We start from the raw sequence: 24,808 nt of genomic DNA, 5'->3' as shown, positions 1-24,808 counted from the left end.
ATCCTGCTGATCCTGGGTGGAGCCTCAGTCGGGTTCCACATAGATTCACTACATCTGATCCTAGCTGGCATAAGAGACAGACCCTGTGGGTCAGACCCAAATTACTGCAATCTGGGTCAGCTGAGCAAGCTAGGCCAGAAGCAGCCCCTTCTCAGGGTATATGATCCCTTGCCTCAGTCCTAAAGGATGATAAATTGAGACTGGAATAGATTTCCCCAGGGGAGGGGGAAGGGGTAGGAAATGGGTTATTCCCAGGAGTGAGAATACTGTTTGCCTGACCGGAAGTCTCCCTCGCCCCACAGGGCTAGTGTCAGTCTGTAGCCCTTACTTACATTTCAGTGTCTCCGAGGTCCATGCTCTCATCGGATCTCAATCCTCACTTTTTTTTTTTTTTGAGGCCCCTGCCACTTCCCACCTGTACAGCAACTGGGACATGAACATGTGTGGTCCTTCAGCAGATGGAGGCTGAGCTCCCCATGTTCAAGAAGGGGGCCTGGTGGTTGGGCAGGCCTGGTACCACCCATGGACAGATGGATGCTCTGCCCCCGAGCTCCCTTCCTATCTGGGGACTTCAGGCTGACTCGGAAGGCAGCTTCCCAACCTCTCAGGCTCAAGCCTCACAAGAGATGATCTGGTTTTTGTTTTTTTTCCCAGACCAAGTGAGGCAGAATCACTCAAGGGTCCTTAGAGTCCCTGTTGACCTAGTGCACCAGGCACAGGGAGTCTCTGCTCACACACTGCTCACCAGTTATATGACATGAGCAGGGATCCTGGAGTCTCACTTCCCATTCCAGTACACGGAGAATAGAGTGGCTGTCTGCAGAGCAGAGTTGACACTGTGCCGTCCTGCACGCACAGGCTCCACACTTTCTAAAGGCTAGTTACTCTGACAGACCAGGTCAGCCTCATAACTGGGACCTCTGAGGCCCTGCCTATGGATCAGAGACAAAAATCTGCATCTCTGGACTAAAAAGCTCCAGGGGAGGGGAGACAAGGGATTCTGATCAGGCCCTAGGGGCCAACTAAGATGCCACATCCTGCTCTGGCCTTGGCTGTCGTTCTAGCTGTATGTGAGTCAGGGTGGGGGTAGAGGCTTTGCCTTTCTGCCTTGCATGTCTCTAATTATAGCCTGTGAAGTCATGAATGACTTTTCTTAAGAAAAACGGACAGAAGAAGCTTCAGGCGGCAGTGAAGGCATGGCAGAAGAAGGGACCTGTTGTTTACCACCAGTGCCCATGATGGTGGTGGCAGAGAAAGCTAAGGTCTAATATACCTAAGAACATTCTATGTGTCATATGTAAATCAGTCCAGCTGGCTTGAGCTGACCCACTTGCACTTGGTATTTTTTCCTTAGAGCAAGGGTTATATGCAGTCTTACCTGAGATGCAACAACACAGGTCCTTCCCATCCCCTCCCCAGACGCTGTCAATTATCTAGAAAGGACTCAGAATACGTAACCCAAAGACAATGCTGCGAAAAGATTCAGTACACTAGAATGTTTGGGGAACAAGGAGGAGACTGCATCTTGTGGGGGAACACCCTCTTCAGCACAGGCTGGGACTGGGCTAGAGGACCCAAGCTATCTGAGAGGCCCAGCTCTGGTTAAACATCCACATTTAAGTGACTTGGGATAGATTCTAGGCAGCTTGCATCTGCCAGAGGCAAAAGCCTCCTGACATGTGCATGCCTCTTGTCGTCTCCCTAGAACAGGGTTTCTAATTTCCAGAATGGGAGGCTGAAGTATGTCAGGCCAACCATTCTCAGGCTTCTGTATGGCCATTAGCTACTTGGGGGGCATTAACTGAGGATGATCACTCAAAGAGGTCGTGACAGTCCTGGTCTCTTACTGGGCTGGGATCCCATGTGCTCTATCATAGCCTCAGATTAGCTGGGTGGGGTTGTTAACATAGACCAGCGCAAGGCCTGGGAAGTAAGTGAGGAGACTGTGTCCTTTAAGCATAGGGAGGGCTGCCATAGCTCAAGAGGGGAGACTATCACCTTAGGTCTCTATAGGGCAGTCCTGGGGCCAAGGGGACAGAGTTTATGGGACAAGTGGCAGGAGCAGAAGAGAGGCAGTGACTTGGAGAGGTTGCTCACAGTGTTGGGACATTAATGAGTCTCCTGAATGGCTCTTGTCCAGCTCACTGCCTGGGTAGCCCAGAGGCAGCTCAGAGAAACCATCAGGACACACTGTTCATCATTCTGCAGCTTGCAGAGGCTTAAGCTGAGTCAGGACTTTAGTTATGTGGCAGTCCTTTAGGCCTTACACTCTGGAATGTTCCCTGGCTCATGTGGCCCCAGGAGCCGAGTACAAAGACATAAAGGGATAGGTTAAGGGAAAAGTAAGTGGTGGAGGAGGCCACTTCTTGGCAGGCCCTCTACCCCATTGGTAAATGGTTCCTGGAGAGGATTGTACACAGCTGGTGATGGACTTGCAGGGAGTCCTTCATAGGAAGGTGGGTGGAGACCGCTAAACCTGACCCAGCAGAGCTGGAATGAGTGTGATTCCGGAGAGAGATCATGCATGGAGGTTGGAGAGCAGGAGGGGAGGGTACTGACACATCCAGGGGGATCTGGGCAGGGAACCAAGGGAACAGAGAGCCCATGAGATTAGAGTGTGAGCCCTGTGCTTAAAGCCCTATAGGCAAACAGGACTGGAATGTGGGAGGCTGTGGTGATGGTGGGAGCCATTGAGAACACAAGAGTAAAATGAAGATTTAGGGCTCAAGTCTTCAGGGGGCACATGGGCCCTGACAGCCACTCAACCAACATCTCATCTCCAAATGAAAGTTGACGGCATGCACCTCTAACAGTGCAGAGACTCCCCTACAGGGCTGGATGGAGGTGGTGTGGGATATCAGGTGGGTTTCTCCTTTTATCCTGTTCTCAAGATTACATTAATGAGGACACAGATAATCAGAGGACTCAACAGCCTGTAGCCTAGGGTTGCAGGAGCACTCAGAGGCTGCAGTTGGGGGGGGGGGGCATATTCTGCCCCTTCCACCTGCAGGAGGGCAGTTTATCCTTTTGGCTACTCTCTCACACACCTTTTCTCCTGCCCATCCGTGGGTCAGCTCTGACCACTTGGCTAGCCTCCCTGCCCCTGACCAGTGGACATTGCCCTTACTCCTTGGCCTTATCACACAATCTCTCCTGTAGGCCCGTCAGAGCCTCGTTACCTGCCCCCTCCCTGAAACACCAATGATCTAATCAAAGCATAGCTCCAACCATATCTCATTTCAGCTCCCAACCCAGGGAAATCAGTTATCACTATGACCCAGACGGCTCACAAGACCCACTCCTGCCCGCCTCCACTGTACCCAAACGCCACCAGGCTCAGCTTAATCCCACTGGTCGCCAGGCTATTTGTCTACAGTCCAGCTCCCACCCTAGGACCTTTTTATATTTGCATAGCAGCTGCAGGCCCTAGTGGGATAAGGAGGAGGAATGGGAACTGGAGGTATCTGTGGAAGACTGGCTAAGAAAGACAACGAAAAACTGAGTGGGAGTCAAGGGTGCTGGACTTCAGGCATGGTAGTGGTTCTGATGATGGCACAGGTGCGGAGTTCTAGAAGGAGCTGTCAGAAGCAGGGCTTTGGGTGGGGCTGGGCTCTCTAAGGCTAGCCAGCTGCCTACCTCTCCATATCCCAACAAGACATAGCCTGAACTCTGCCCTGGGCAGTTCAGGATCACTCTGGCCCATGCCTGCTATAGAGAGTGCAAGACTCATGGCTTGATAAACCTTGGGGCTTACTCTAGGACAACCCAACCATCACCTTCATGGGGATGCTGATCTGGATCCAGACTCACAGCCCTGCTGACGTTACTGTTCCCAGCTAGAGAGACACGCTGCAGCCCCACTCCAGCCTACAGCCTGTGGCATGCTCTGACTGCCCGCACCCAGACCGCCAGAAGCCACCTTTATATATGTAGAAAAATATGGGTCTCCAAACAATGGGCTTTTCAGAGCAGTAGCTATTTTTAGAGCTCTGCTTACTGAACTAACACTCAGCATTTCCCCAACTTGTCAGCTGCTGCCCAGAGCCAGGCAGGCGGCAGAAGGAGCAGAGGTCAGGAGCTGGGGGCTTCTTGAGCCATCTGGGGGCCATTCGGGTATGCAGAGACAGATGTCAGTTTGGGGCTGCCCCATGCTAATGGGAGGCATGGCTAGCAGCCTGTCCATGTGCCCCGTCCAGCACAGCATGGCACCTGCCCTCCTGACAATTGTTCTTTTATCCAGTATGTTCTAGGTTGGAGTTGTACACCCAGGATTGAATACTAGCTTTTTCTGAGTCTCCATTTCCCTTCCTCACATGTGGCTACGCTGCCCTTCTGTGACAACACAGAGGAGTTGGTGAGAGTGTCTGGGAGCCCAGAGGGCAGCCTGAGCAGGAACAGTTTCCTCAGTGTCCTGGGCAGCTGACCTCACACAAGCTTGTTCATCAGTTCATCGGCATGGGGAAGGAAGAAAGGGCTCCATGTCTCTTGACCCAGACCCGGCAGCCAGGCCCTCACAGTGTCCTGTCAACAACATGTTCTAGAAGGCCAGTCATCCTTCCGGCTTCCCAGTGTAGGCAGGAGTGGGTACATGGAGTGGGGGGCAGAATAGACTGCCCCTTGGCTCTGTTAGAGTGACTTGCTCCCAAAAAACTCCAAGGATCAACCTAGGCTTTGAGCCAGCCTTAGACATCGAAACCAACCAGCCTTGTCCATCTACAATCTCAGAGGCTCCCATCAAAAGGAACACAAGGGTCCTAGCTATGCACAAACAGTCCTTAGCCCAGGGCCTGGCACCCATGTGAACAGTACAGGTGTCTCAGGAACCTAGCCCTGAGCACTTCCTCAGCAACATGCAGGAGTGAGGGAAGGAAAGGGAACAGACACCTACAATTACCACTGCGTGGATCTCCTTAGCCCTCTCCCTATGGAAACATCAGCTTAGAGGGCAGAGGTATTATCCATTTGCTCACAAACTGACTCCAATACCCAAGCAGGAATGGGCACAACAGATGAAATGGGTGAATGATGCTGACAGTGAAGGGACTTGAGTAAGCAGGACAAGCTCTTCCAACCCAGAGCCCAGTGAATAGGCAGGGCCAAAGCCACAATGAGGCCAAAAAAGATAAGGACATGGTCTGGTGTATTCCCCCATCCTCCGCCGCTCATGAGTGGGAGGCCTGCAGGTCACACACAGACTAGGAAGCTACATTGTGGAAATGCCAGACTCCACATATGCAAAACCCATTGCATCATAGCATATAGTTCCTGAGCCTCAAGTCTCCAAGTATGGACGAAAATGCAGACACACCTCTAGGACAGGCTGGGCTCAGCTTCAAGGCAACTGAATCTGCCCTGGACCACTTCTAACAAACCCAGGATGCCTCTAGGAGCCATGTCCTAGCAGGCCAGACAAGCGCAGTAGAAGCAGAGTTCCTGACCCAGGCTGGCAACACACACCCTCACTTGGGAAGAGAGCCAGCTGGCAAAGGGGACAGGAGACTCTGCAATCAAGCCCAGCCAGGCCTCAGTCTGGCAAGGTGTCATTCTTATAGTCACCACTATCATTCTGCAGAAGCCCCATCATGCCTGGGGATGCTATCCCACATCCTAGGAGCAGAGTACCAAACAGGGCACAGGCCTAAACTCAGAGGAAAGCTTACACTAATGGCCCCTGTGGTCAAACCTAGAGTGGGCAGCCTTTCCAGAGACTCCAGACCAAGGCTAGGGTAGGGCCCATCTACCTGGCTGGAGGCTAGGCAGTCTCTGCTCATAGGAAGCCTCTGAGGGCACAGGGGTCTCCGTAAATTATTCCAACACAGACTGGCAGCATGCTATGTGGTTCCCACAATGTTTTGCCCTAAAAATTGGAATAACCTAGGCATGATGCTACATGCCCGTATCTCAGCACTTGGAAGTCTGAAGCAGGAGGATCACAAGTTTGAGGTCAGCCTGAGCTACAACAGTGAGCTCTTATCTCAAAACAAACAAACAATGGATGAGCCAGGGAATAAACAAAGAAAAATAAAGAGTAAGTCAGCACCATTTTAACATCTAGCGATTGGATACAAAACTTCTGAGAAGAGACAACAGCTAAGAACCCTGCCACCCTGGGCCTATGACCCAGGAGTGGGCGCCGCAGCCAGCTCTAGATTGTTTGTACTATACTTTGCCACGTCCACCAATGATCTCATCGCCTGCCCACACCTAGCCTTCTACTCTTTTCACACTCCCTTCCTGTCTGTGGAGATCTGTGTAAGGCTGAAATTCAAGGCCCACTTGTCATTCCCAAGGAGCCCAATTTAGAAGACAGAGTCCCCAGGGCAGGGCTCAAAAACGTCAGAGTCCTGCAGGGACAGTGAGACGTTGACTGAGGCCTTGCGCTCTGTGGGTCCTCGAAGCATGAATTTTATCAGACTCCACAAAGGCCGCCTCATTACACGGATCACAGCCTACCACCTCATGGTAGGTCGCGACAGCCATCAAGCCTCTGTACTAGGCAGTCTTGTGTCTGAGACTCATTTAAGAAGTCATAAGATGGCAGCATTTATTTCAAACTGACAGGGTGGCCCGCCCTGCCCACTGGGAAAGTCAGCCCACGTTTGGGATGACATCTCAAGGCTCCAGAGGTACCCAGAGCTGAGCAGGGGAAGTGCTACATGACCTGAGCCAAGTGAACACACCTCTTGGGGCTCACACTGGCTAGTGCCCTTGACCACTGACCACTGAGAACATGAGGTCAAGCAAAGACAAGCCCTGCCAATAACAGCTCCCACAGCGGCTGTCCTGCTTTGTGCCACCGACTAGAGAAGGGCTCCACCCCAGGGTTCTGTTCCACTTGTCCAGCACAGAAAGGGGACAGGAAAAATGCTCCCATGCTACCACCCAGCTGGGCCCTTGATAGCTCTGGAGCCAGACCCATCTTGGAGATTTGGGATGGTTCTTCACTCAAAATCACTACTCCCTGCTGGGTCCAGGAGCAAAGTTCCCCACAGTTGCCACCATGTTCTTATCGAGCCTCCCCCTTCCTCCTCTCCTTTTGCTTTCATGGTCCACTCCCTGCAGCTAGCCCTCAGCTGGGAGGCTCTTGTTGGTTTTGAATGCACAAAGATGACCAGAAGCTTCCGACCCCAGAGCTTGCTCGGAAAGATTTTTCAGAATACACATACACACACAGAGCCAAAAATCTTCCCGGCTGAGCCAAATTAAATACAGAGTCCTCTAGTTATTTCCATACGTGCAAAATGGACTTAAATAAAGCAGCTCTCTGTGGCAGGCTCCAGCAGACTGGGCCAGGCTGGGCCCCAGGGACTCCCCGGGAGGGCTGAGAAGGGGGAGGCACAGGCTGGGGGGCCAGCCCTGGAGAGTATGAGCTGTGCCAGGGAGAAAGAGGCCTGTGTAACAGGCAGCTTCTCGGCTCATCCTGCCACTAGGGGTGCAGCTCCCAGAGACCTCAAGTACATGGCAGAAAGCACAGCAAGCGGCTTCTGCCCCTCCTGACACTTGGGCAGCCCACCAAGGGATCACGTATCACAGCTGAAGGCCCAGAATTGCCACCCACTGACCACCTAGCACTTTCAATCAGGAGCACCTGGATATTGCAATTGACAAATTTCTGGAGATGCGCCAGATTGTCTTCCTTCCCATTTTGCGGAGGAAAAAAAAAAATCAAGGCACAGAGAGGTGAAAACTTAACCAATGCCATAGGCCTCAGAGAAGAAAGGGGGGGCTATGCCAACTGGGGTGTCACCTAGGTCCCTCTGGGGCCAGCCCACTACTCACTCAGGGTACAGCAGCCAGCAGGATCTTACTGTTTTCAGTTTCCCAAGATCCTCATCTGCCCCATAAGCCCAGAAAGACAGAGAGCACCACCCAACTCCCCAAATCACTGGCACATAAGGCCCTCTCTAGTGACCACATACCCTCAGGAAGGGATTGTGGCCATAGGCCAGGGACTGGCCTCTTTGGGCCTGCACTTCTTAGATAAAGTGGGAATACCAGGCAGGAGTAGTGGCACATGCCTTTAATCCCAGCACTTGGGAGGCAGTTAGTAGGGGGTGGATTTTTGTGAATTCGAAGACAGCCTGGTCTACACAGTGAGTTCCAGGACAGTCAGAGCTATGTAGTAAGACCCCGTCTCCAAAACAAAACAAAACAAAACAAGGTAAGAATATCAACTGACCACACAGGGTCTTGCAGTGACACACCCACAATCCTCAACTGGGGCCTGCAGGAGGTGCTTCTGGGAGACTTATCCCTGGATTGCGCCCTGGCAACAGGTGAGAGATGATGAACTTGCGCCAGGAGGAGGCTTAGGGAGGGGAGCACCCTGTGGAATCAGCAGCATCCACATTTAGGGTGGGGATGAGAGTTTGACCTAAGTATGCTTCTTGCACCGAGACAGCCAGAGGCAATTTGGGCTTTTTCTGACCTGGTGGAGTTCTGCCCCCTCCCCATGTGCCAAGAACTGTGGTAGAAGCCAGGGTTAGTCGTTAAATAATGACAGCAACTAACAACTAGAACACCTACTGTGTGTCAGTCTCATTACTGGGGACCTACTTTGTGCTAGGCTCCAAACATAGCACTGAAGGCTGGCCAGCTTCTAAGAGTGCAGGCCAAAGTGGTGTCAAGGGGGCCTTAGTGGGCCAGACTCGGATAGGGAGGAGTGGAACAGAAATTGTCTCTAGGTCTTGGGCTGTAGGCAACTACCAGACCCCTCAGGAGGGCTGTGGGATTGGCTGCATCAAACTGTGGTTAAGGTAGAACCAGAAGTCCTGGATAAAGAGGAAAGGGGCTGGGCAAAGGCTAAGGGACCCTACCAATGAAAAGCATCATGTCAAGGAAACAACAGGCGAACCAAGAGGAGGGCGGCAAGAGCCACAGCAGGACTCAGAGCAGGCTACACCACTCAGCTGAGAACCAAAGTGAACAGACCTCATGGGAGAGGCCAAGAGCCCATTTCCTTGGCCTCATTCTCAGGGGGTCCTGGAGTGACAGAGAAACACATCTTATACACAACCGATGAGGGAGCCACAGGCATAGCCTCTTCCACACACAAGGCCTCCCAAAAGGGTCAGCCATCAGTACATCACTTCAGCTGGCCCAAGCCCAGTGTTCTTGGAATGGAGACAGCATGGTCAGGGGCTGTGCAAGGCACCCACCCCAGGGAGAGTGTATCTTCAAGACCAGGATAAGGTTGTCCATGAGACAAGTCCCAGATAAAAAAATATCAGAAGAATTTGCTTCAAAATAATAGATGGCAATAAGATAAACTGCCATGGAAATCATTTTTACTACTCTCTACTTGTGTAGGCATTAGAAATTTTAACAATAGCTGGAGATACAGGTCAGCAGTTAAGAACACTTGCTGCTCTTGCAGAGGAAATGGATTTGATTCCCAGCACCGACAGAAGTTTACAAAACTAGTTCCAAGGAACCCAATGCCCTCTTCTGGCCCACTGGGGTACCCCCCCCCCACACACATAGTACACATACATATATGCAGGTAGACACTAATACACATAAAAAAATAAAACTTTTTTAAAAAGAAAAAAATTTCAATAGTAGAGGCTTAATGACTAATACTTGCTATTTACATCAAGGTTTATTGCCCTCTGGGGCCATTTTGTCTCAAAACAGAACAAACTCTCAGTGCACACACTTAAGCCCTGACTGTACTGTTAGGACCATAGGGGCCCTGAGTTGGCTGGTGCAGTTGCAAAGCCTGCTTCTTCCAGGACTCACACGTTGGACCCACTGGGAAATCACACCACGACCAAGTGTGATGGCTGGGTCCAAGCATGTTAGCAGGAACCACAGAATGGCTAGCAGGCACTGAACTCCCACTACCTGCCTGGCGCTCATTCACTATCCCTCCTGTCACAGTGTGCAGAGAACTGACCCTATACGGTCTTGAAACCCATTGGACAATCTTGAGAAAGAACAGATAGATAACTTCCTGTGGCTGGCAAATGAGTCCAAGGCTCCTCCCTCCTCTCCAAAATGGCAGTGCACCCCAGCACCCATTCCATGAGGTACTCAGGAGTCCCACACTGTCAACGGAGGGTTGAGTGGGCCCAGAAGGCTCCAGAAGGGTCTTTCCACAGCTGCTACCTCCACCATCTTCACCCAGGATTCTAAGCCTGTGTGCTGCATCCCCCACAGTGCTAGGGGCAGGGCCAGAGGTGCTCTCACCAACCAAAAAGCCTTGTCTATACACAGCAAAGCTCAGCACTTCCGTCCACCCTCAGTTTCCTTGCCTGTAAAATGAAATGACGGCAGCAGTTCCACAGTGTTCATGGGCAGTTCCAATGAGTGGTGTGAAACCCAAAGGCCCTGGAGCGCAGCTTCTGTTCTTATTCTGTTGCCTGGCCACATCCCAGTCTCAAGCCTGAGCTAACATCAGACCCATGAAAAGTAGCTGGGGCTTTGCCTAAACCCAGCACCCACTTTCTTTCCTGTTGTCACGGACCAGGCACCTGTTGTGTGCGATACCCATGTTGCCTCTCTCTGCACAGCCCCCACTGACAGATAAGGCAGCAAAGCTCAGAGCTGTGACCACTTGCCTCAGCAACACATCTAGAAAGGGGCAGATCTGGGACTCTGGCCAGGTTCCTCCAATTCTCATTGCCATCCTCTAGCCACTGACATTGCTTCCGATCTGGGGGTAGGAGTGGTGTGGATAATGAGTCCCCCCCCCCCCCGCCACCAGGACTGAAGCCAAGCCCTGAGCCTTGGGCCTCAGGTGTCACAAGCAGCACAGACAGGACCAGAACAACCAGCGTGGCCCAAAGCTCCACCCAACATAGGCCACTGAGCCCAAGACCTTATAGCCCTATTCCATCTGCCTCTATACTGGGCACTCTCCTCAAGGATACAAGGCCCAGTATCCTTGGCTTTAGGATTCTACCTCATAGAACATGAAGACCAAGCCTCCCTCTTCACCCTAGCTGAATGGCAAACCACCTTGCTGGGCCCTCTTTCCGATCTGTGGGCAAAGCAATTCCCTTCAGCTCTTCTTAGCAGCTGTTCTGACAGTACCAAGCACATGAGTCTGTGAACCTTCAGAATCTCCTCCTGCTCTGCCCTATTACTGCTCTGCCTTATCAAATGCATGAAACTTCTTGGTCCCCTCACTGTTATGTCTGCCTCCCTCCTTCTCTTAAATCTAGTTTTCTCTGCAGCCAGAAAGTAAACTGCTCCTGTCCAGAAAGACATTTCCCCTGAATAATGAACATGGTCTCATTCCTGTGTTGGGGAGCCACACCAGCCTTAAGAGTCAGTACCACCATCTGTCACCACTGGTTTCCGTGCAGCTCTACAGAATGCCATGTGAATCAGTGCTTCCTGTCCTCACAGCTACTCCATAGCCACGTGCCATCATCCACACTTCATAAAAGGGGAAACTAAGGTACAGAAAGGGTATGATTAGATCACAGAGACAGTGGGGAACAGAGTTGAGGCTGCAGGTAGGGGCATTGGTGGTCCAGTAACAAGTCTGCTCCCAGCATATAGGCTGAAGAGCATCCTCATTTACAGGTGACCACAAGGGTCTTCACCGAGGTGCAAACAGGAAGCCAGAAAGAAGGAAATCAACAGCTAGTGAGTTGCCAGGCCTTTTTAGGTGGTCTCCTCTTGAGGGAGGGGTAACCCTTTAAAGCTTACTAATAAACACGCACGAAACAATAAAGCCCACCAGAATAATGGAAACCACAGCCAGTCTGGCAAGTGCTTAGCGGAACTACAAGTTCTGTTCCAAAGGCTCTCCCTGCATCTGAGTGCCAAACCACCCAGTCTCCAGTCAGATGAGAAACAAAACTACCAGACTTTTCACTTGTAAAGTGGGTCTCTGAGAGAATGTATTCAGGTTGCTGACAGACTGCAACACAGCCTGGGCAGCAGGCAATTTGGGGGAATCCTTTCTGTTTGTGTGCATGAGAGGCTGTTTCCAGCTGGGGCTTCTTTCAAATCTTCCAGTTTATTAACCATCCTCCTCCCCTCCAGGGGATTAAGTTCACCACCCACAGCCATCTGTCCTTTCATGTCAGAAGCCATGGGTTTCCCCACCGTGTAGGAGCCTGCCATATTTGGACTGGTCCCTCAGTGGATCAGGGGACAGTCAGATTTTGTCCCCAAACCCCCAGACCATGCATAGCTAGAGCTGAGCTACACATAGGATGACAGTAGATAAAAGCATTAAATAAATAAATAAAGTGCTGCCCACAAAGCCCCTGTAGGGCCCAGAGAAGTGGTTCTTGTGGTCTGTGGGGAAAGAGAAGACGTCAGGAAAGCCTGGCACATTGTCACAGACCAGGGTACAGGCTGGGGCACTTGGGAAAATTTGGGGAATCCAGACACCAGGGAATACCAGATCTATTTACACTTGTGACATTTTGCCAGACATGAATTAATCCCAGAGGAAACAGATTCTGGCTGTGGTACACACAGGCCCTGAAGCCAGGCAGACAGGGTGCAAATCTCAGCTCAGCCTTCCCTGGCTGGGGACTCTACACCTCTTCCCCACATCTGAAATGAAGCACAGAAAGAAGCCTGTATTTCTAAATGAAGAAACACATACATACACACTACTGCTGTGCACAGCCATGTGGCTATTACTGAGCTGACCTTTGAACAGAAAGGAAAAGCAAAGGCTTTGCAAGCATAGAGGGAGTCTCGTGAAAACTCCAGAGAGCCTTCATTTCAAACTCAACTGCCACTGTGGCGAAAGACCTTGCACCAAGGGAATAAAATGTGAATGATGCCACTTTCCTGCTAAGCAGAGAAGCTGTGGCCATGTACAAATGACACAGGCAACAAACTCTAAGCAAGTGGCCTCAGAGAGTATCCCCATGTAGGGTCCCCAGTTTTCAACCTAGAATAAGAAGAGAAGATGGTAGGGACCATTTTAATCCAACAGTCCTGCCACAGAAGGGAAAAACTGGTCAGTGACAGTAGCAACTGCTGACTGGGCTCTGGGCAGAGTTGCTCACTTTGCCCCCACACCCACTCACAGTTACAGTCTGGGTATAACATGGGTGAGACAATCAAGGCTCAGAGAGGGGAGGCACCATACCCAATACTGCTCAGCTGGAAGGGCCAAAGTCAAGACTCTGACATACAGAGTAACCTTGGTTCCTCTATCAGCTCAAGGTCTGGCCAAGGCCAGTAGATGTCAGAGGAATGAAAGAACACAGGCAAGCCTGGGGCCGAGTACCCCTTAGGTCAACCTCCTCCAGGGCAGGAGAGGCATGCCATACCTGTTCACACTTGCATTCCTGGATGCAGTGGTCAATCTAATCATGGGCCAGGTGCTGGGCTAGGTATGGGCACATGCCATGGGCCATCACTCAGTAAGGGTACTGCCACGGGAGCCAGAGTTGGGACAGGTCCAGCTGGCACTATGCCATATTTTCCCCATAATTGCCATCAATTTTCTCTCTGCAGCAGCTCCCGCAGTGGATCAGCCAGATCCTCTAAGGCCACAGCAATTAATTCTTCAAGAGCTGTAATGGCCTTTAAAGTCATTAGAATCTGCTTTTGAGGACTCGGGGTAAATCACACTCAACAGCCTTGAGCCTCCTCTCCCCAGACAAACACACCTCCACAGGGAACCTCTCCCAGGCTTCCAGTCATGGCCCCGTCCCAGCCCACTAGAGCTTGCTGTGGCCTTGCCTCTGTGCTAACTGGGCGGATAGTTCACACGTCATCATCATTCAAAGGAAATTTACAAAAGAGGAAGGAAGAAAACACAGCGGGTCACTGGCAGCTGGGAAGTGTACAGTGCTGACTTGGACAAACTGGACAGCAGACTGGAGGCTTCAGGGCTGGCCAGCCATGGAAGGCCACCCATACCCACAAAGGCCCTGCAGGCACTACTTTCATACCCTATCATTAAAGGAGAAACTGAGGCCCAGAAGGCTATGGTAGCTTGCATAAAGTCACAGTGTAAGCTGTGATTTGAAAGAACTATCTACCTGAGCCATCTTCCTGCTGTCCTGAGCTGCTCTGGACTCCTGATACCCTAGCAACCCAGGATTCCATGTCTGCAGAACGTAGCCATAGAAATGCACCTGAACATGTGCATGTATCCCCCCCCCCTCTCTCTCTCTCTCACACACACACACACACACACACACACACACACACACACACACACACAGAGCACTTGTCCAATTCCTTCTAAAAACACCCATCTGCCCAGTCATCAGGCTATTCAACCATGCAGCTGTCAGTCCTGTCCATGTTTTAAGCCAAAGCTGTGTAAATATTAGCACAACTAGTTCATAGTCCGACTTCCTTGAATGAAAGCCTCAAGTCCTGGTAGGGGCTCCAGAGGCTTACCCTCTATCGTAACATCTGGGCCTGATCCCCTGGAACTATTGTGGTCCAGGTATGGCCACTGGGCTCTCTGCCTTTTCTTGTGCTCCTTTAAAAAATTAAGGTAAACAATCCTGTGCTGCTGTGATGTGGGAAACAGTGAAGCATCAGGTGGCCCATGCTATTCAAGAAGCCTATGAATGCAGGACAGTGTGCCAGCCTGAGAGTGACATGAGGCACAGAGATTGGGGTTTTGAAGTCTCTGGAACATGCTGGCTCCTATCTGAGTTTAGATAGCAGGAGATGACTAGGTAAAAGGACTAACTATGGGTAAGACGCAAGAAGGTCCCAGGAAGGCTCTGTAGCCAAAGGAGCACCTAGCTCAGCCTCCACATCACCCATGAGTCTCTCCAGCCCTCCCAGGTTTCCTTAGAAACCACGTGGGGGTGGGGGTTTGCCCATCTGCCCTGCTGCTGATGGGCTGCACCTGAGCAGGGCTCCTTGCTCTCCAGGATACCTGGCCCCACTGTGGCTGCAGAGCAGCTGCCAACCAGCAGTCCAGATCCAGAATCTAGGCAGGAACCCCTGCAGCTGGAAGACTTCCATCAGAGACAGAGTGACTTCTGCTGATGGATGTGGGACAGAAACAGTGAAAGTGGTGACACTGGGGAGATTTTGATGGAGATGAAAAGCCCTTAGACCCCTTCAGTTCTAGGGGAGAAGAGGTATGGCCAGAAACTGTTGACCCATTTCCCGTGGTCACACTGCTGGGTGCATGGGGACTAAAAACACAACTCTGAGCTATGTTCACTGCTGTGTCCCTGGTCCCTAGGGCAGAGGCTGGTATATATACACTAGGCACTCAATAAACCTCAGAGTCTTACTACTGATGAGACTGAAGGTCCAGACTCTTTGCTCTCTTGCAATATGAGGGTGTTAGCACAACAGGACAGGAATTCAATCATTGGATGGGACAGCTGAGGAAGTGTGCAGGGTGTTGACCACCTGAGGGATCTGATTGTGACCCCCCAATCCCAGAGGAAGCCACATTTCTAGACAGACTGTGCAGCTGCAACATGCCTGGCCTCTGCCTTCGATGCTAGAACTATGGGGTCTTAGGAAACTTCCCACAGCCCCACATGAAGCTTCAGGCCAGAACCCCACTCCTGGGGTGGGACAGGGTACTGCAGAATACACTCATTTTTTTTTTCATTGCAACTGCCAAGCAGGCTTTGGGAAATTTTGAAATAAAAGATTAAAGGGCTCCAGGTGGGCTTCCCCCAGAGAGACCCAGTCCACTTGTCAACAAATCCCCTCAGCCCCACACCCCTGCTCATGGAGGGGCCTGCGGACAGCTCAGGGGCAGCTGTGCTGCCGAGCAAGAGGAAATCAATATTCCTAGCACATACACACACAGTCTCTCTCTCTTCATAAACACAGGCCTAGGGTACTCAGACAGCCTCCCATAGACCCCTAAATCCAAAGTGGCCAGCTTCTCTGTACCATCAGACTCCTTCCTGGACCAGACACAAGCTTCACTCCAGCAGGTAAACAACACCCACAGTTCCAGCCAGCAGTCCCACTCACGTCTGTGCTTGGTCAAAAACAGCAGCCACACAAACTCCAGGCACCCCAGCACCCACCCAGCCAGGTGTGCAGTATCTACACACACACACACAGAGAGGGGGGGAGCACATTCATGCTGGAGTCTCCCTGACACAGTGTATACATAAATGCAGACAGACCCAGGGCCCAGGGTCTCTAACAATTAGACTTGTAGGAGAAGCCCCTAGCAGTATGTGCACTGAAATCGGATACAAGACACGGGCAGAGTTGGTTACCCTCTCTGATACAGACTACAAGCCATTTGTTGTCTTGCCCTTGATACACACACACACACACACACACACACACACACACACACACACACATCTAGTTTCCCACTCTTCCCCACAGAACTCCTGTGCCCACAACCCACTTCTTTCCTTACATACCCTCTCTAACAGAGACCCGGTCCTGGCAGGCAGGCCGGGCGCTCTGCCCTGACAGTCACACCCATCCCCGCAGCCCCCCTTTGGCACACAGGATCCCCACCGCTGACGACCCCGCCCCAGTCGGGGCCCACCTCCCCCCGCCGGCCTCTGCTCTTGCTAGGTTGGCCTTACCCGCTGTCAAGTTCCAGCTCCAGCAGGGACTGAGTCCTCTCTGAGTTGCAGTGCAGGCACCACATGACGGCCGCCGCAGGAGCGGCCCGGGCCGGCGCCCGGGGACCCAGGCCGAGCCGCGCGTCCGCGACTCCCACCGCGGCCGCCGGACCTCGGACCCGATCCCCGACGACCCGTCCGCCCACCACTCGCCCTCTCCTATCCCTCCGGCCTGCGCCAGTGGGTTCACGCAGCACTACGTCCCAGAGTCCAAATGCCGGCCCTGAGCGACCCTCCTGCCGCCGCCTGCCTGGCGTAGCGCAAGTCCGGCCCGAGGAATGTGGTCGGGAGGGGGCGGGGCCACCGGGCGGAGGTGGGGCTCTTTGGGAGGCGGGGCCAGAGCCGTGAGTTCCGGGAGGAGCGCAGATTCTGCTCTTGCCAAGGCAGCAGAAGAGTCTCAGGCTTGCAGCACTGGGTGCGGGACTGCAAGCCCTCGTCTTCCCTACGTGTAAGCGCAACAGGTAAGAGCGCGCCAAAAACCTCAATCTGCGCCAATCCTGACTGGCTTCAGCATACAAAACTTTGCACCCCCAAACAGAGGAGCAACAAGTCGTTCCAGGGCTCCGACGCGCCTGCCCCAGATCTGGTGGAAAGTAATTTGCTTCTCGCCAAACATACCCACACACCCTTTGCCGCCAGTGACACGCTAGAAGCAATAACGAACAGAATCATAGGGGGCTTTACTGGTACCCAGACCAGTGGGCAGCATTGTGAAGTGTTATCTCAGGCCCCATTCAATGATAAGGAGACTGAAGCTGAGGACCTCCCTTGCCCTCTCCTTCCCCACCTAAAAGCTCTCACAGCTTGCTGATCGATCCCATTGTGTATACTTAACTCATTTATTACACACAAAGCAGACAAGGTGCCCGGTACCAACACTGGTAGAATGGCCACATATACAAGGAGAGAGCAAGAAGATAGTCACAAATCAAACACCCACCCTGAACACCCCACCAGCAAGGGGGCAGAGGGGAGTGCAGAGGCTGCAGGAGCGAATGTGGGAGCATCTTGTACACATCCATTGGCAGTGTTAAAAATACACAGGCTGTACAAGGTGACACGAGTCTGTGTAATCCCAGAACCTAGGAGACTGAGTCAGGAGATCCTGAGTTCAAGACCAACCTGGGCTGGTGAGACCTAGATCAAAAGGTCTTAGAGGGAGAAGAAATACTTGCATTTTGACAACTGCATACTGATAATACTCCATCTCCCAGAAAGAATTCTTGCTCATCAGTAGGAAGGCTAATTTTTAGCAAAAGGCAAAGGATGAAAATGAGCATTTCTGCCAAGCATATCTAACCAATGACCAGGGCGAACCCTGAAGGATGCCTGAAAGACAAGTGTGAAGCAGTACCACTCCTCATCCACTTTAGAAGGCTACAGAAGTTCCTATGCTCAGACACAGTGGCCATATTTGGCATCCACTTGGCTAGGATGAGGTATGGAGGTGGCAGGAGACAGGACGGCAATAGCTACTTGTGGGGAGGCCAGAAGAAAACTCCAAACTCTGTCCCAGTTGCCCTCTAAAAATAGGTGATACAAATAGAATCAAGAGGGATCCCTCCGGGCCCAGCTTCAGGAACTCAGGGGAAGCAGGCTCCAGTCAAGCCATCCAGATCCACCAGGAATCTCAGGCACGCCTTCCAGGTCCAGGGCACACAGCCGACCAGGCTGGTCTTGGCAACAAAGTCTAGGCTGGGATTTAGATGGAGTCAGCTTTCCCCAGGGAGCAAGTGGTGTGGTTGTGGGGTGAGTCTCTGCAAATCAAATGCCTCTATCTCCTGATTTTATCTTCCTGAACACAGCGCATCCCGCTCTTGCCCCAGTGCCTGGCAAATTCATAGCAAATGACTGTGCATGGGAATAAGGAAAGTCCTGGCTGGGAGACATGGAGAAGGCTGATTTTTCTGCAGAAATGACTACCCAGACAGAATCAGTTGTTATTCCTCCCATTCTGGCAAATTTTGTAGTCCCCAGAGTCCCAATTTCTTCAGAGTGTTAACTTATCCGACATCTCTACCCTAGCTGATTCAATATCCTGATTAAATTTACCCAGCATTAAGAAGCATGTACCCTGTCCCCAATGAGGGAACACTACAGTAACAAGTATATCTTAATATGGTGTTACTAACCCTGGATAGGTCACAATAATGGGGGCATTTTGGATTAGGCCTTGAGGGGTAAATAGGAGCTTCTCTAAGAGATGTGGGAAGCAACGAAGTCGTAAGAATGTTTAGATCCAGTTTGGGCCTGGGTTTTAGTCCTGAGCTGATTGCTTTGGCCTGTTTTAGATACCATAATCCCAACATATTACCATCCTCTTGGCTTCTGACAGTCTCCCTGCTCTCCATGGCCAGACATGTGACAGCCCAAGCTGTCAGGGTGAAGCCCAGCTCCTCCCTACATCTGGCTGGCTGAGGCTCATGTGGCCTGGCTATAGGCCATCTCTCCAGCACGGCTCCCAATCCCTCCCTCCTGCCCGCCTTGCCAACACTAAGCAATAGTAAGCTTCTTACAGCTAAGCTTTACTCAGTCCTCCGAACCCCCAGTCTGCCTGGTTCATGACTGAGACTTTGGGGTTCAAATTCCATGTCTCTTCTCCCAGACTAACCCCTCGTCTAAGTCAGAACCTCCCCGCTTTGACTCCAGTTTCTCTACTGAGCCTCCCTCCTTAAGTGAGTAAGCTATGTCATAGATATGAGGAAGAGCTGGCCCTATTCTTCCTGCAGCCACCCTATGCCTACTCTGGGGACCCTGGGTCCCTGGGTACCTAGCAGATACATATATCAAAAGGTTTGGCTGAGACTTAGATCTAGCACATTGTCTGTCTTTGTATTAATAAAGTTTTATTAGAAGGGAGTTGTGCTCATTCACTCAGTTATTGCATTAACTAACTAAACAGTTGCAAGGGAGACATGTGGCCTGCAAAGCTGTCCAGCCCTTCCCAGAAGAATCTCAAATCCCCACCAGGAGACTCACACTGGCCCCAGCTACTTGGTGAAATTTGTTCATCCAAGCAGACTTTGTGCCTAGGCAGGAACTGCTAGAGTAGACCGCAAACACTGTGGGGGAGACAGCAATGAAATCAACAGACTAGGTCAGGTAGTCTGTGCACATGAGGGCCTAATTCTTATTCTTAGAAATAAATCCTGCAATACTGCCTGACCCATCAATGGAAACTCACACTAAACAGACAGTGGCCATGGCACTGCAAATGCTCTGGCTGCGGCGACAGTGCCAGGGGGTGGAGGGGAGGCATTGGAAGATATATAAGGCCATAGAATAGGCTCTGTTTCATCAGACAGGAGCGTGAGCATGCTTCCATAGGACTGTAAGCACACAGCACTGAGATTGTGCTTGCTTTCTGCTATGAACCCAGGATGTGGGACAGGCTAGGCAAGCACTCCACAGCTGAGCTATACCACAGCCCTCCCAGACCACTGTTTACAAGAGACACAAGGAAGAGTTACCAATGGCTGCCATGAAAAGGGGAACTGGGGATCCCAGAGAGTCCTTGGCCCCTGCACCTGAAGTCTGACTGGGACAATGGTGGGAAAGAGCTTACACTGTCTGACTTCTGATAGTTTTCAAAAACATTAATTTTTTTTTTAGGTGTGAACGTATGTGTGTGGGGGGATGTGTACACATAAGTGCTGGTGCCCTTAGAGACCAGGAGAGGGCATTGGATCCCCTGCAGCTAGAATTACAGGTAGGCTATGGATAACCTGATGTGGGTGCTTCTGAACTCTGGTCCTCTGCAAGAATAAATAGTACAGACTCTTAATGCTGACACATCTCTCCAGCCCAATTTAAAAATACTGAAAATTTAAACCATGTTTATTACTTTGTAAAAACCTTAGCACAGCAAAGAAGTCAGTAAAAGACGTTGTGCTGCGGGCTGGAGAGATGGCTCAGAGGTTAAGAGCACGGACTGCTCTTCCGGAGGTCCTGAGTTCAATTCCCAGCAACCACATGGTGGCTCACAACCATCTGTAATGAGATCTGGTGCCCTCTTCTGGCCTGCAGGCATGGAGGCTGAACACTTTGTACATAATGAATAAATAAACCTTTAAAAAAAAAAAGACGTTGTGCTGCAAAGGACTAAAGCAATGCTACTTGATTTAGCGACCTCAAGAAAGGTCTTCAAGTCCACCAGAGCTGGTCCACAGAAACCCTGCACACAGAGCTGCTCTGAGGCTCTCACCTGGATGTACCTTGCAGTAGGCCAGGAAGATCACCTGGAGCTTCTCTGCAGAATCAAGCTGCTGGCCCCTGCCTGTTAATCATTAACACATGACTGACCACTCTGCTGGAAACTTCCTATCCCAGCCAGGCTCTGTGCTGAGCAGGGAATCTCAGTGGCCATTCATTCCGAGCTGCAAACAAACCCTCCTGTGTGAACAGGGAAACTTAGGAGCGTGTGGGTATGAGCCAGACACTGTCACTCAAACAGGCTTTTGGCCACACTCTCCACCAGTATCACACTGCCTTGGTAGCACAGTCAGGGAGTACAGCTTAGTCATGTGACTTGGCTGCAGTGAAGAAGGTCTATAGAGCCAGGCTGAGTGGGCTGCAGCTATGGTCCCAGGTCCTCGGGCGGTCGAGGAAGGAAGATTGCTTGTACCTTTGAATCTGAGACCAGCCTGGGCCATGACATGAGATCCTATTTCAAAACCAAACAGATAGAAACCACCCAAACTGGGAGAAACAGAACAGAGACAGACCCAGAGGTCTGAGGTGTGACCTCTGGGGAGTGAGGCGATGTGTGCCCTAGGACAAACAGGTAAACAAAGGTCTTTCTAACAAAGGTCTTTCTAAGAGGGACCAACTTCCCATTTCAAACTTGGATCAGTTTTCACAGAAGAACCCTACAGATAGGGCTTCCCCTTTACTCCCTAAGAAAGGTAAACAGGATGAATTTGGGAGTAAGGGGAACCTTGGGGGCTCTTGATCTGCAGCCTTTAAAGTTTAAACGAACACACAGGATGGCCCTGCACTAGGATCTGAGGAAAACAACCTGGGCACCAGAAGGGCTTTCCTGCATGAACAAAGAGGCCAAGATGGTCCTTCTTTCAGGATCTCCTTAGACGCTTGTGCATTTCCGGGTCCCCAGTGCCCACTACTACCCTTCACACATTAGTGTAAGAAGGTGATGGTAGAGACCCTGTGTGCCCCATATCCTTCATGTACCTGTGAGCAGACCCCACCTTCCTGGCCTGGGGGTGTGGGCTTGAGGCTTCAGAAGTCTTTGTCCAAGGGCAAACGATATGGTTCAAGGCTAGTCTTCCTGCTGCCCAAGATTCGCTATCTCTGTCAGCCACCAGCTGTCCTTTTTACACACACATACACACACGCACGCACACACACACACTAGCCACATTGCCTGGCACACTTCAATTCTACTGCCTACAACCTCAGCAAAAGCCCTCATTTTAGCTCCTTGTCCCTCGTGGGAGAGTGGTAGAAGGGTGCTACAACAGATCTTCAGAGAAAGTATAGGATGACCATAACTACCCCAGCCTCACCACGTTGCTCAGGCCCATAGCATCTTCAACCCAAAGGTTCCTGTGAGGGTAGTGGTGACCGTATTGCACATAGCTAGAGCCAGTACAAGGTTGCACCCTGGTGCCTGAAGCTCCTCCCCTCTTCCACCCTTACTTTCCAGAGGGCAAGAACTCGAAAGCAGCCAACATGCTAAGTGAATAAGCATCCCTTTCTAACCTGGCTGCTTCCTACAGTAGTGATGCTCATAGCTTGAGAACCCAACAGTTCTGGTATGGTCCAAAGCACCATGGTTTAGTGTGTGATCTTGGGTCTTGGACAGGTTCGGTCTCCTCCCTCCCTCCCTCCCTGCCTCTCCTCTTCTTCAAAAAGAACTGTTACCTCTTAAGTGGCACTTTCCAGAAGCCATCAGACTGAATCCTCAGCAAGCCTTCATTTCACAGATAAACTGAGACACGAGAGCTGGAGAAAGTTACCTAAGGACACACAGCTAGTGCCTGGTTGATAAGCTAGGTACACCTGGCTCCCAATCATGAACTTAACCATGAAACTAGACCCCAGATATTAATTGGATGCAGGCCCTGGACTAAATGTACAATGACCCAGAGGAAAGAAGAGTTCTGGTCTTGGCAGAGTTAAAAACTAAAGTGAATGAAGAATCTGAACCCATGGCTGGTGTACCAATTCTGTGCTTCCTAAATGTGTCATTGAGACTTCATAGCTGGGTTATGGAATGAATGAATGAATGAATGAGTTCACCCTGATCCATAATCACCCTGCTTAGCACTTGCCTACTGGTGGTCACTTCCACCAGAGTGATGTTCTGAAACTGTTGGCTCATCCTGTCCCTGGTCTATAGTAGGTGATCAATAAATATTGTTGAGCCATTCCTTCACCCCTCTGGACTCCACAGATTCTAGAAAAGCCAGAGGAAACTAAAAGTGCTGGTCCTGTGTGCAGTGTGCTAAGAGGCCCAACATGAAAAGGAGTATTCTGGTTGAAGTTTATAAACAAGACAAAATAAACTGACACCATGGCCACTGTAGGCATGAATTTCTTTACTTCCAGTTTCACCTAAACAAGGGTTCACCTGCCTATTAAAGCAGGCAGAGAAATCGAGGGGACCTAGCACAACCTATCTGAAGGCTGCAAGGGCTTATCCTCCTGCAGACTAGCCCACTTGATTTCCCCACTTCAGGGGCCATGGCAGAGCAGGCCCGTTTATTCCTAAGCACTGAATTCACGGCCAAGAGCAGCTGGCTGGGTGGTGCCAGGCCTGGGCCTGGCGGCTTCAGCTTAATGAATAGATGTGTTCCTTTATAACAAGGGCTGGGGCGCCTGCCTGGCAAATGGATGCCATTAAGGGCTCCTGAGACACCAGCCACTCTTAAGTGGGTTAACATTCCCCCCTGCAATCTTCTCTGTGTAATTGATTTAAACAACACCTTCTTTTGTCCCAGTGGGAAGACTTCGACCAGTGGGACCCTAGCACACTGGCTGGGAATGACAGAGGTAGCATCCTGGAAGGGTGGAGATATATTTGGTATGAACATGAAAACTGATCATGGACACTGACTGCCGCGGCATTATTTCCACCTGCTCCAAGGCATGCCCTGCCTAGGCACCTCAGGATGCCAAGACAGGCCTGCCCCCAGGAGGCTGAGGCTGGCCTGGGTGAGAGGGCTGAGATAATGCATAGTTTTTGGTGTCATCCAGTTCTTGGACTTCACATAAGCCTGACAGCAATTCTACAACATGGGGCTTGTTTTCCAATGTGATCACAGAGGTCTTGGCACCCAGAGGGTGAGTTTCCTCGGAAGAAACACAGCTTTAAGTGATGGAGCCACCTCAAACCAGTAAGGTGAGTCACACGTGCGTGCTGAGTGGCAGCCTCGGCAGGGGGGCACCTCATCCCCAGGTGAATGCTCCCCACAGTGATAATGCAGCTGCCCAGCTACCACCAGCATCGTCTTTGTTGAAAGTCAGTTTAACAGCTCTCCTCAAGCAATCCGCGGCATGAAGTGCATGTTCACATGCCAAGAAATCAACAAAACCAGACACTGCTGCAGAAGCCTGCTCCGTCTTCTATAGCCTGGAGATAGGCAAGTCGGGGAGAACCCAGCTGACAGGAGGCTGCTCAAGCAATCCAACAGAAGGATGCTTTTCACACCTGTAAGGGATTGACCTTCAAGAAATCTTGCTAAAAGAAAAGGAAGCTGCCGAGTGCTGTGTTTGAGATAGAAAAAATGGAGCTGGGGTGTGGCTCAGAGGTGGAGCATCTGCTTAGCATGCGCAGGGCTGGGGGTTCCACGTACAGCTGGGCAGGAAGAAAACAGAGAGAGGTGTGTGTGCGTGCTTACAGTGGCCACCCCCGTTAAGGAGAATGTGGCACAGGTGGGCACTTCATGCTCATGTGCATGCTCTGATATAATAATGTCACTATGCATGTAAACAAGAAAGGTAACTGAACCTTTTGGGTGACAGGCACTTGAAGACATGTTGGCTCTGATAAATACCTTGTTCTCGAAACACCCAGAAGGGTTGAGGGGGCAGTGGAAGAAGAGTGACTCCTCCAGAGTGTCCCCCTGGTATGGAGTCTGTAGCCCACCTGGAAGCTCACCTGTGGCCTGAATCTCACACTGTCAGCACTCCGCTCTGTAAGCAGTAGAAATCTGAGCACCATACCATGCATTGTAAGAAACGCCACAGTCAAGTCCAGTCAAAGATTCAGTCAGGTCTGCCCGAGGCAAGTGAGGAGGTTGCCAGGGACCAGGCAAGGGAGGCCTCCA

The 24,808-nt window shown here is 51.2% G+C and overlaps 1 protein-coding gene across 19 annotated transcripts in view; it reads right to left on the bottom strand.

The window, feature by feature from the left end:
- Positions 1-24,808, bottom strand: part of Iqsec1 (IQ motif and Sec7 domain ArfGEF 1) — a 327,627-nt gene that overhangs the window by 36,649 nt on the left and 266,170 nt on the right. The window contains exon 1 of one of the 19 annotated variants that reach the window (XM_075983495.1): positions 16,479-16,768. The exons of 17 other annotated variants lie outside the window; for them this stretch is intronic. In XM_075983495.1, coding sequence (XP_075839610.1) covers positions 16,479-16,543 — 65 coding nt within the window. In that variant the 5' untranslated portion in view covers positions 16,544-16,768. Of the gene's footprint in view, positions 1-16,478; positions 16,769-24,808 lie in introns of those variants that run through there. One more of the 19 variants, XM_075983503.1, reaches the window with a different exon arrangement.

This window comes from Microtus pennsylvanicus, chromosome 8, assembly GCF_037038515.1.
Source record: "Microtus pennsylvanicus isolate mMicPen1 chromosome 8, mMicPen1.hap1, whole genome shotgun sequence".
Lineage (NCBI taxonomy): Eukaryota > Metazoa > Chordata > Mammalia > Rodentia > Cricetidae > Microtus > Microtus pennsylvanicus.
This window is presented reverse-complemented; position numbering and strand designations above follow the sequence as displayed.